Genomic DNA, 12,802 nt, shown 5'->3' with positions numbered 1-12,802 from the left:
TCTACTTTCATTATGCAACTTAAATGACTGTAGAAAATAGTTTTTCAAAATGTATAAATATCTTTTATTTTTTATTTTATATATTTTTACTTTTAAAACATATTTGTATGGTTTTCTATTTTAGCAAGGATTGGATTATTATATTCAAATTTGTGTAAGCAAATATAAGTCTGGGAAAAATCAGAAAAGTTGGCAAGTATTTTTTTTTCTTAGTTTAATAAGGCATGTGTTGTGTGAATATGTTTGTTGTTCCTAAAAACCTATGTGCATTGTTATTGAATTTCCTCAGTACCTATAATTATAATTTGTGCTCATGTTTGGCTAATTTCACTCAACAGCGCATCCTGGAATGGCCTCTCTCACACATTTTTTTTTTCTTTGCCTGAATTTTATGTCTCTCGGAAATTATACTACGGAATGAGCTTGGATTTATGTTTCACCAAAAAAAGGGGAGGGGGATTATGGCTGGAGTTGTTTCTTTGTGTGCTCTGCAAGCTTGGCTTGTTCTGCATGTATCCTCTGAAGGACATTCAGCTTTTCATGACGTGCTGCTATTATGTACCTGAGAATACCTGAGAGAGTGGGTTTGCGGGTCAACTTATCTAATGCTTCTCTTCATTTTAGACTTTACAAAGGGAAAAAGACTCCCCTACTCCGGAAACATTCCAAATGCTCAGCCCCCCAAAGGTGTTCTTTTTATTTCTTTTTATTTGTTTTTGTTTATTTAATTGATATTAGATATGGTATATTGCCTCGCAGTAACGTGTCTTAAAGAGTCTTCTTTTCATTTAACTTGGTGACTGTTGGTATTCTTTGGATCTGGATTTGCCGATGTGCTTATAAGCTCTGTGTGTTGTTGGGCGGTGTAAGATGTTCAGCTCTCAGTTCTTTGGGCTGATTTACATTTCACAGCTGACAGATGAGAAAATGAAACATAAATCCCTTTCACTAGTTTTTTTGTTTTGTTTGTTTTCTAAGGGAGAGAAGAAGTAGAAGTAAGTATAAAGTACATGTTGATAAAAATGAGATTTACTTGGACACTTCTCGTGAATTTTTAAATTATTAATAACTAACTCTTTTACCATTAAAACAGGTTCAAAAAGAAACAACCTTACCTTAGTGGTGTGGCCACATTTATTTCGTTTGGGACAAGAATATGAAACTGATTTTCTTTAGCTGCCTTATAATGTACAAGTAATTTCTGTGTTCGGTTTTTGAACAACAGGACAATAAAAGAGTAAAATAGACTGGTGAAATCACATTGACTTCTGAATGCTTGTTTAAAAATGTGATGTCTTCTTTGAAAGGGAAGAAGACTAAAGAAGTACAATTCATTGCACATTGGTGTCTAAAAAATACTTCTGCTTCCAAACAGGAATTTTTCCCCCGATGTCTGCATCTAGGATCACTGAGAAGGGACTAAAACAGTCTGGTCTCCCTCTTCTTTTTTTCAGTTGAGTGTCAGCACTAGCAATTAGTTCTGTGCGGTGTCTGAATTCATAATGAACCGAAATTGTATTTCTTTCCCTTTCACTCATAATGCTTTCTATGAAAAATAAAACTGCATGTTCATGAATGAAAAGATAAAAGTTGAAATTAATGTCATATACTTTTCTATGGTTTGCTATATTTTCTAGTACTTCGTTCTAAGATTGTTAATACTGTTATCTTTTACATATAGGGCGTATTTATGTACATTTCTAATAGACATGAATTTGGAAGAATACTATCAACTGCTAATTACAATACTTCCCATTATAACAATGACCTCTGGCAGATTTTTGAAAATCCTGTGGTATGTATTTCATACTCAACTGTATTTATTACTTATTTTCCTGTAACTCTTCATACATGAACATAAATTGGGTTAATAATATGACACTATGGTAATAGGCTTTAACAATTTTTTAGAAGGGTGTAGTTAATTATATTTTATCTCCCATAGAGTAGAGCTAAACTTGATGGAGAACTTTTTATTACTAACATATATATTAGGTTTGGGGAAGAAAATTTTTTCTGGCATTTTTACTTATATATTGAAAAGCACCATCAAATTTTTAATCACACTTTCAGAAAAAAATGTTTACCAGTAGCTCACATATGACAATATTGCATTTTGATTTTCAGGAAGAAAATTCAAGAGTTAGTTCGGGAAAATACATTTTATTTCATCATTTTTTTTTTTTTTAATTTAATTTTTTTTTTATTCTCACCCGAGGACATTTTTTTGTTGTTGTTCAGGTAGAGTGGGAGGGAGAGAGAGGAACAGAGAGAGAGAGAGAAACATAGATGTGAAAGGACACATCGAGTGGCTGCCACCTGCACAACCGACCAGGGCCGGGGACAAACTACAACTGAAGTACATGCCCTTAGCGGGAACTGAACCCGGGTCTCTCAGGACCACAGGCCGACACTCTAACCGCTGAGCCAAACTGGCCAGGGCATTTTGTTTAATTTTTATAACAATTTTGTGAATATATACCAGAGATAGCCAGAGGAAATTGCAGAGTAAGTGGATTTAGCATAGAAAGAAAATCTTAAATTGGGAAACTATTTCCTTTTAAATTCTAAACTTATTTATTTTCTGAAAGATGTTGAATCTACAGGAATTAACTGTTGTTGTTTTTTTGTTTTTTGTTTTGGTCTTACTGGGGCCTGTTCTCTTTAGTAAAATCAGCACTTTTACTTAAAAGAAAATACTCTCTTGAATAATCATCTTTGTAATGGTACTATTTAGGGTTTCTCTTGCCAGTCGTAAAAGTTTTAAATGACAAAGACTCAATTCACCTGATTAGAAATCTGTTTTATTTTGTAGGCCTATTTGACGTCCAGGCATAGTAAATTTAATGGTATCTGAATACTCTGTTGAATAGAAAAGAATATCTTTTGCAACTTTTGTATTTTAAAAGTACTTTTAGTTTATTTTAGCTGCATATCTTTATCTTTCACAAGAGTAGACTTGAGAAGAGGTTTTTTCAATGGTGAAGGTGGAATTACATATTTTACGTTAACACTGAATTTCTTGTTCTTTTGGGAAATAGAATCATTTGATTTCTTGGGTTATGTTAGCTTCCTGAAAAAAATATTCCAAATTATATCCTGAGTTGTAGATGTTTGTGTAGAAATTCAAATCTTTGCAGAGTGTGCAATTATGATGTCATAAGTAAGTTGGAACAGCTTTTCTTTTCGTGGCTTTACTCTGTGATTTTGGAAATGTGCCTTATGGATCTGCCTTGGGAGGGTTGTACGCAGCAACATATCTAATGATTGTCCAGTTATCAGAACTTCTACGATATCGGTAAAGTCACAGTTTGTTCAATGATATTTGAAAGGTGGTCTGAAATAAAAAAATAATGTAAAATCCTAGGGGCTTTTTTCTTTAACTTCAAAAATCAATAATGATGCATAGAAAAGAATACAGAAAGATTCTGAAATGTTATGAATGATTATTTACTTCTAACTTTCTCCATATTTTGGAATAAAAAAAACTAACAGATATTAGAGGGAATAATGAGGAAATATAGTAATTTGGTCCATATAAATATATACTATAAATGAAATTGATTAAAGAATTTGAAGACAGCTTTGGTTCTCTGTATCAGAAATATCCGAGCTAATATAAGCAGAAAGGCTAAACTAAGAATGGAATATAAACTATCTAGACCTCTTTGAAATCTGGCCTCAAAAGGTATATTTCTGACAAATATTTTTAGAACATATTTTGATTGGAATTATTTTATGTCTGTACCTCAGCTCTTTCTTGTTGCTTCCCTATATTTGTTTTATGTAAAGATAAAATTAAAAATTTTGTTAGACTGCTTAAATACATTTAAGAAGAGATATTTTGGGATAATAAATTACTTCATATTTTAATATATACCCTCTAAATAATTGGATTTTTAAATGAAATATTTGACTGAGGAAAAGGATTCCTTAGCTGATGTTGACAAAAATTGAGATATTTAGTGTGTGGTTTATGTGTTGGAGATTGGTTGAAGAGAAGAATCAGGTTCATGAATTAGCATGAAGAGGACCCTTTTTTTTTTTTAATATGTTTTTATTGATTTTAGAGAGGGAGGAAGGGAGAGGGAGAGAAAGAGAAACATCGATGGGAGAAACATGGATCGGCTGCCTCCTGCACGCCCCCTACTGGGGATCAAGCCTGAAACTGGGGCATGTGCCCTGACCGGGAATTGAACCTGCAACCTCTTGGTGCATGGGACGACGTTCAGCCACTGAGCTACACCGGCTAGGGCTTTCTGTCCCCTTTAAATAGGTTTTTATTGATTTTTTTTTTTTTTTTTTTTTTTAGAGAGAGAGATTGGGGGGGGGGGAGTGGAGAGAGAGAGATAGAAACATCCATCAGCTGCTTCCTACATGCCCCCAGTGGATGTTGAGCCTGCAACCAGGGCATGTGTCCTGACTGGGACTTGAACCAGTGACCTCTTGGTGCATGGGATGACACTCAACCAACTGAGGCAGACTGGATGGGCTAGAGGACCTGTTTTTAAATATATGGTCTTATACATTAATTTTACTAACTATAAGAAATGAAAGTATTAGTAACCATATGAATATTCTTTGAAAAATATTAAGAACTGAAGTTTTGTTCTTGTTCACTTTAAACACGCTTATTTATCTACCCTGTGTATATACATAGGATATAGCATACAAATCTAATCAATATACAGTTACTCCAGTTTTAAAATCTTGAGGCATAAAACTTCATAAATAAAAATTTTGTTTTATAAATAGATATATGATCATACATAAAATCAGGCAAAGATTAAAGATATAAACTGTGGTTTCTGAGAACTCTTTATTTTGTCCAAACACATAGTCATTCATAAGTTGTTTTAGCAATTTCTAAAATACATGTACTTAATATTTTTTATTAAAGTATTTGTAAAGGTATTTGCTTTAACCTGTGAACTTGATTTTTTTCTTGGTAGGACTGGAAAGAAAAGTATATAAACCGTGATTATTCAAAGATTTTCACTGAAAATATAGTTGAACAGGTTCGTATTAATAATTACTACGATATGTAGAGCCTTTTTGCTATATTTTCCAGAAGGATATATGACCGCAGTACTGCTTTAGTGGAGGATGTTGTGAAAGTGGAGAAACTACCCTTTTGGTAAAATTCGTATGGCTTAGTTTCCAATTTTATAGCCTTAAGAGTCATAGAGTTGTAAAACTTCAGACTGTGGAGATGAACAACATTTTAAAGATCATGTGTTTTCAAAGCATGCTCGCAATGTCATAGCTTTCTGTTTTATTTTTTCCGTCACCATTTATCCCCCCAAACTCACCTCCACCCCCCTCCTCACCTCCCCAGCAATGACCACACTGGTGTCTGTATTCATGAGTTAATGTCGTAGCTTTCTCAAACCACGAAAAGTAAGAAACCGGTGGCAAATCTCTTTCAGTGAAAGTTTACCTTTGAAAGAAACTGGGCTTCAAGAATCCCTTCTCAGAGATGTCTTACGAATGAACTCTGTGTTAGATTTGTGCTCCAAATTATTGCTGATTCCTTATTTCAGAGAATGTAAGGAATCTTTGATTCTGAGATGTCTTGTTTTCTTGTATACTATGAGAAAGGAAAAAACACTGCAATTAAACGATGACAATGTTTTTTAATCATTTAGAATTGTTTTATTTTATAAATAGTGAAAGACTTGTGCTACATTTTTAAGGCGTAGTTATATGTTCTTATTTTACACTTATTAAGGCATAAGAATGTGTTCTAGTGCACTGCAAACACAGTAACTTCATTTCTGTCACCAATTATAGTGTAAATCATTTTAAAAGACATTTTAAAGGGCAACTCAGTTAAGCAAATGCAACCAACTAAAAGCATGTATGCATACGCACACGCCGACACACATGTACACAGACACACACGTACACACAGACACACACACACACATGCACATGCACACACATGCACACAGACACACATGCACACAAACATACACACACAGACACACATGTACACACAGAGACACACACAGACACACACAAACACACAGGTACACACATACAAGGTGGGGCAGAATGAATGTATGGCCGAGGCTGTGCCATTCAAACTGCATCACAGTGGCTGCTTGGCTATATGGCTTTAAGATACATGTTGAATTGCCCTGGCCAGTTTGGCTCAGCAGTTGAGCATCGGCCTGTGGACCAGAGAGTCCCAGGTTCGGTTCCCGCTAGGGGCACCTACCACACACACACACACAGATACATGTTGATTTCACTGATGTTAAAATTAAAAAAAAAATCTCAGAAAGTGTTTAAAACCCCAAACTAGTATTGTTTGTAATAATAATGTCAATAATATGGGGGAAATTTCTTTAAAAAAGACATCTATATGAGATGAATAGCGAATATTCTGTACTACTCCTTTTGAATTGCTCGTTATTAAAGACAGCACATTATTCTCTTAATGGTGATGCCATGTTTTATAGCCTTGTCCAGATGTCTTTTGGTTTCCCATATTTTCTGAAAAAGCCTGTGACGAGTTGGTGGAAGAAATGGAGCATTATGGCCAGTGGTCTGGAGGGAAACATCACGTAAGTTGTGCTTTCACACAGAAAACCGCAATGTGTGTGGGGTGGGAGCAGGGTAGATATTTAGAGAATGCGGAGTGGATTGTCCTTGATGTACATCTCTGAGGAGACCTAAATGAACGGGCTAGCCAAGACCATCAGGAGAGCTGGTGTTAAGTCTAATTGTGCCACTAACTAATTAGTGTTTAACATTTGATCTGTCTGGGCCTCAGTTTCCCATTTACGAATGTAAGTAAACTGGATGGTCCCTAACGGTCGGTGTCCCAGGCTGGTGGTGGTAAGGTAATGTTTATCTTTACTGTGTAATGTTGTTCTGCAGCGGCCACTTTTTAGTCTGCATTTTTATAGTGAGCTATAGGGAAAATACCAAGTCTGACTTTACCTGGTTGATGGTCAGAGCTATTTTTCTGTATAAAACATAAGAAGGAGGAATCTGAATGCCTTTAGTGTAATTATTTCCTATTTACATTTGTGTCAGAGACGTGGCAGGAAGTCTTACTGTCAGTGGGCCAATGTATTTCTTTTCCTCGGAGAAAAGGAAGGAAAAGCCCTTTAGGGGGCTTGGGAGGGCTTTGGAAATTAATTGTATTTACATTGTAGTCAGAACTTACACACACATTTGTAAAAAAAATAATATGAATGGAGCCCAACCTATGTAGCTCAGTGGTTGAGCATCAATCCACGCACCGAAAGGTCACCGGTTTGATTCCCGGTCTGGGCACATGCCCAGGTTGTGGGCCCGATCCCTGGTGGGGGGCATGCAGGAGGCAGCCAGTCGATGTTCTCTCTCATTGATGTTTTTATCTCTCTCCTTTCCTCTATAAAGTCAATAAAGAAAAAAATATTTAAAAAATAATAATAATATTGCCCTGGCCGGTTTGGCTCAGCGGTTGAAGCTTTGGCCTGTGGACCAGAGAGTCCCAGGTTCGGTTCTCTCTAGGGGCATATACAAAAAAATAATAATAGTAACGTTAATGGAGCCACTTTATTTTTTTTTTAAACTATTTTTTCTTTATTGATTTTAGGAAGAGAGGAAGGGAGAGGGAGAGAGAGATAGATAGAAACTTTGATGAGAGAGAGCAGTGATTGTCCGCCTCCTTCATGGCCCCCACTTGGGATGGGGCCCACAACCTGGGCTTGTGCCCTGACCGGAAATTGAACCGGCGACCTCTTGGTTCATGGGTCCATGTTCAGCCACTGAGCCACACAGGTTGGGCTTAATGGAGCCACTTTAAAATGCAGCTGGAGCTGCCATCCCAGAGACTTGCACATCTTATTCCTCCTCGGAATGTTAAAGTGGCGAAATAACCTTGGATTGGCCCTAAGGACAGCATTGCATCCCAATCAGAACACTGTTTGGATTTCTGCCCGAAGCAGTGCTTTCTGAATAACTACTCTTTTGGATGTCAAATAAACTTGTTACCTCTTACTTTGGCCTTTTGTTTTGGGGTTACCACATTAAATAAGTAGGAGAGGGGTCTACTGACTCTGCAGTGTTTTGCTTCACGGATGTATTTGCCAAGCCGTGTTACCTAAGTTTTTCTGATAGTTGTGCTGTTACAGCAGATGATGTGCCATAATTCAATGGTTGGTTTCTTTGTCTATGATGATCTTGGGTTGAAAAAATTCCAAGATGGTAGAAATGTGGATTGCTCATGGCCCACCCTTTACCGTGTCATTAATTCTGTTTTCAGGATAGTCGTATATCTGGCGGTTATGAAAATGTACCAACTGACGATATCCACATGAAGCAAATTGACCTGGAGAATGTATGGCTTCATTTCATCCGGGAGTTCATTGCACCGGTTACGCTGAAGGTCTTTGCAGGCTATTATACAAAGGTAGTTATTCTCCTGTTCCCCTGCCCACCTCCTACCAGTTTCCACCCAGCTATGCTATTTTATGTTTTCATTGATCACAAATCCATTCACTTACTTTGCCTCTTTAGGGCTTCGCATTATTGAATTTCGTTGTGAAATACTCCCCTGACAGACAGCGTTCTCTCCGCCCTCATCACGATGCCTCCACCTTCACCATCAACATCGCTCTCAACAACGTGGGAGAAGATTTCCAGGTACGTATGGGTTCTCGTCTTTACCCTTCGCAAATCTGTCCTTACAAAAAGGACTTGACCCTCTTCTGGGTAAGATTCTGCGTATATGGCATGCTTTCAATGTTGCCACTGATAAAAATTTAAGTGTCACAGGCCGATGCGTTCATTTGCTGCATCTCTTTTAGGGCGGGGGCTGCAAATTCCTGAGGTACAACTGCTCCATCGAGTCGCCGAGGAAGGGCTGGAGCTTCATGCACCCCGGGAGGCTCACGCATCTTCACGAAGGGCTTCCTGTGAAAAACGGGACGAGATACATCGCAGTGTCCTTCATAGATCCCTAAGTTATTCGGATTCTTGGAAGCGCTGTTTCCTCGGGAATGGGTGAAGATGTCTGAAGTTGTGCTGGAGAAGATGAGAGGGATATTTAAGCAACTTCAACAGAACAACTTCACTTTGGGCCAAACGTTTGAAAAACTTCATAAAAAATTGATACGTCCTAATGTCTGCTCTGAGCCTTAAAACACAGATCGAAGAAGAAAGAAAAAGGAAAAAAAGGAAAAGCGAATATTTATTTCTTTGCCTTCTTGTCTCAGAATAATGAGAGTGTTTCTGAATTTGCGTTTCTTCTGATAAAATATTCTGGTACAGATGTACAAGTGACAAAGGAGACTAGTAATATTTTCTTATTTAACAAAGCCTGGGAAGACTTTTATTTATCAACATGTAGATAATGAAGGATATAAATTAAAATTGGCAGTTTTTTAAATGTTGGAAAACTGGAATTCTGACTGAATCTGTGTGCAATTAATTGTGTAAATACTTTTTTGATCACCTGCGTAGGTATGTTTTATAGTAGTTCCTGACAGAATATAATGAAGAGTATTACACATGTTCTTTCTTAAGAAACTTAGTACAAAATACAATGAGATGCATATCCAGTGGGAAACATCTTTGTTTAGCTTCCTGGACAGATTATTTTACATTTGTATTAGAAATAAAGCCCTGAGTTCCTTCAGATGAATTTACCAAGGTAGATTTTGTTAAGCAGATATTAGATTTAGAAAAGCTTTCAAATCTTTCCATTTCTTAAGTATTGACTTAAGATCATGAACTGTCTTTAAGTCAAAGAAGGTTGTTTCTTTTCATTCTATAAAACAATGAGGATTCATTTTTTCTTTGAGATGAGTAGCAGCATTTTGTGACTTAAAAACTTTTTTAAGTACTTGAATTTTATATCAGGAAAATAAGTTGGTGAGCCTCTCTTTTTTACCTTTTGCTCTTTGCCCCTCCTTATTCTTTTTTAAGGAAGGATTTTTCACTTTTTTAGTCTTCCTAGAATATTCTTCATTTTATCCTTCTTACTGTTTTTATTAGCTTTTTAAAATCCCACTCTGAAGTAACTCCCCTACACAAAAGAATTTGTGCCTTGATTTTCACCATTTCTCTGAATGAGGTTTCAATATCCTTATTGTAGCTACTGTTTTTAATTTAAAGGCTAAACTTGAAAAAAGTTCCGTCATGGTGCCAAAATTCATTTTTCTAACACCATGTGTTAGAAAATTATGAAAAATAAAATAATTTAAAAGAAGTTTCTGTTGTTCTCTTTATTATTGGTGATTTAGCTTAAGAAGGGAATTGTAGTTGAATAGCCTAGACAGACTAGGCTATATTTTTTCATTTTGCTTGGTACATTTACTGATATCATAACATAATGAAAACTCTATTTATTGAATTACAAAGGGAATTAATATTTTTAATCTCAGAGTGACTAGGGATTTGATCAAACTTATTTTACAAGTGAGGAAATATATATTTATTAGTTTATATTATTCTATATATATATTTATTTTATTGATTTTAGAGGGAGGGGGGAAGAGGGAAAAAAGAGAGTGAGTGAGAGAGAAATATTGATTTGTTGTTCCACTTATTTATGCATTCATTGGTTGCCTCTTTTTTTTTTTTTTCCTTTGTGGTACGTGCCCCTAGCAGAAACCAAACCCGGGACTCTCTGGTCCACAGGCCGACACTCAACTGCTGAGCCAAACTGGCCAGGGCTGGTTGCCTCTTATATGTGCCCTAACCAGAGGTCAAACCCACAACCTTGGTGTATGAGGATGATGCTCTAACCAACTGAGCTCCTGGGCCAGGGCTCAACATATATTTGTTTATTCAGTGGTGTTTTTTAAGTTTCTACAGTGGGCCGGGCAGGCAGTATTGCAGGCACTGAGGATGTGGTGATGAAACAAGATGTTATAATTACTGGGAGATGGATTTAGGAAATAAGGAAGTTGGGTTCTACCTCTTTTGTCTTTTTCAGTGGCACTTAATACCCAAAGTAAATTCCTACTATCTGTCATGTTGGTTGAGGAGACATTGTAGTAATGATTTAAAATTTTTATTTGGTATACTTCAGGGATGGTATTCCAAATACATAACAGCTGGTATGTCATAGATGCCACCCAGTCAGAACAGACTCAGGTTATAACAGACAGAGTTCTACCGGTGCAAGTCAGCTTACTGTGCCTGGGGAACATGTCAGAGGACGGACATCGACCAGATCCCGGTTCCTTTCGGTTGTATCCATGGGTGCTGACCTATCATCACCATGTTAATCACATGCCATGTGTCCAGAAATTGGATCAAGGTGGTCAGCTGAGTACGTTTTCTATTTCATCCCAGATTTCATAAAATATGTACTTTTTAAAAGAAAAATTTGTTAGGGAAAGTGAGAAATTCCCATAAGCAGATCAGCAAATGTGAAAGATGGAAAACAGACAGGATTGGAGGGATGGAGAAAGCTGTAGCTGGACACACGCTCAGCTCTGGTAACCATCAATATGTTCTCTGTTTCCGTGAATTCTTGCCTTTCAGATTCTACATATAAGTGAGAGAGCGTACAGTATTCATCTTTGAGTTATTTCACTTAGCATACCTCCCTCCAGGCTCATCTATGTTGTCACAAATGACAGTGTTTATTTCTTCTTTATGATTGGCTAATAATCCTCTGTGTGTGTGTGTGCATTATCCATTCATCCGTCAATGAACACTTAGGTTGTTTTCATGTCTTGATTGTTATAAACAATGCTTCAATTAACATAGGGGTGTAGATGTCTCTTTGAGATGGTGAGTTTTTTCCTTGAGATGTATACACAGAATTAGAATTACCGGGTCATATCATAGCTATTTTTAATGTTTTGAGGAACCAAAATCTTTTTCTGTGGAAATAATTTGCATATTATTGTTTAACTTATAAATACTAGAAAGGGGAGACCTCCCATAACTAATTTAACTTCATTAAATAAACTATATTAGTGTCAGAGATAACCATTGATGTTTGCACGTGTGTGCCTGTTCATGTTGTATCACCAAAGGCTTAGATGTTCATTATGGCAGCATCTTTTCTAATCCCTAATGTGCATAGACATCAGCGTGAGTGTTGTCTCCTAACACAGATACTTTAGTAGTCGTCTAGTATATTAATTTTCTCCATTTGGCTTCTTTTTTTGGAAAACACTAGTAATTTACCTTGACTGGTAACTTACCTTAGAGATCAAATTTTACTTGTCTACAGAATAAAAATATGAAAAACAACATGTGAATTGAGTAGTTCACCCTAATGGCAGAATCTCTTTATAAATTCCTTTATCGCTCTTCTCCTGGGTGTAGTATGCACTTAATGCCCCTGCTTGCTAAGCCCTAAGGCCCCTGTGTATGACATTTGGGGGACTGACATTCATCTGGAATATGGAATAGTCTGTGCAAACTATCTCTTTAGGTTGCAGGCAAACCAAATAAAATTTTGAATCACAGTTGAGAAGTCAGTTTCAGTAAATACCTCTTTTTTGACTAGATGTTGACTATTTTGGAAAGTTAAAGTTTTTAACATTTGGTGGAAACAGCATTTGTCAAATAAGACAGTTGACCCGTGGTTTCTTAGAATAGCAATACTTTTTTTTTTTAATAACCAACTTCTTTTAGAATAAGTCTTTGTTAAGAAAAAGCCATTGGGGAGAATGTATGAAGTTCCTTAATGGGAGAAATGAATTTTGGATTACATTTAAAAATAAATGCACTAAAATATAAGTAATGAAAAGAGTAGAAAAATACACATGTAGACATGCTTTAAAAATGCAAAGTACTGTGTAGATAAATTATTCTAATAAAGAGAATTAGAAAAATT

The 12,802-nt window shown here is 36.3% G+C and overlaps 1 protein-coding gene across 2 annotated transcripts in view; it reads left to right on the top strand.

Moving 5' to 3' along the window:
• Positions 1 to 9,354, top strand: part of PLOD2 (procollagen-lysine,2-oxoglutarate 5-dioxygenase 2) — a 109,142-nt gene extending 99,788 nt beyond the window's left edge. Inside the window, exons 14-20 of one of the 2 annotated variants that reach the window (XM_036242760.1) lie at positions 625 to 687; positions 1,682 to 1,795; positions 4,953 to 5,018; positions 6,468 to 6,572; positions 8,264 to 8,410; positions 8,518 to 8,643; positions 8,808 to 9,354. In XM_036242760.1, the coding sequence (XP_036098653.1) occupies positions 625 to 687; positions 1,682 to 1,795; positions 4,953 to 5,018; positions 6,468 to 6,572; positions 8,264 to 8,410; positions 8,518 to 8,643; positions 8,808 to 8,963 (777 nt within the window). In that variant the 3' untranslated portion in view covers positions 8,964 to 9,354. The remainder of the gene's footprint in view (positions 1 to 624; positions 688 to 1,681; positions 1,796 to 4,952; positions 5,019 to 6,467; positions 6,573 to 8,263; positions 8,411 to 8,517; positions 8,644 to 8,807) is intronic. The other variant, XM_036242761.1, reaches the window with a different exon arrangement.
• Positions 9,355 to 12,802: the final 3,448 nt, after the last annotated feature.

Source organism: Molossus molossus, unplaced genomic scaffold (assembly GCF_014108415.1).
Source record: "Molossus molossus isolate mMolMol1 unplaced genomic scaffold, mMolMol1.p scaffold_m16_p_5, whole genome shotgun sequence".
NCBI classification, from domain to species: Eukaryota; Metazoa; Chordata; class Mammalia; order Chiroptera; family Molossidae; genus Molossus; species Molossus molossus.
Note: the sequence above shows the minus strand (reverse complement) of the source record. Positions and strands in the feature narration are given on the sequence as shown.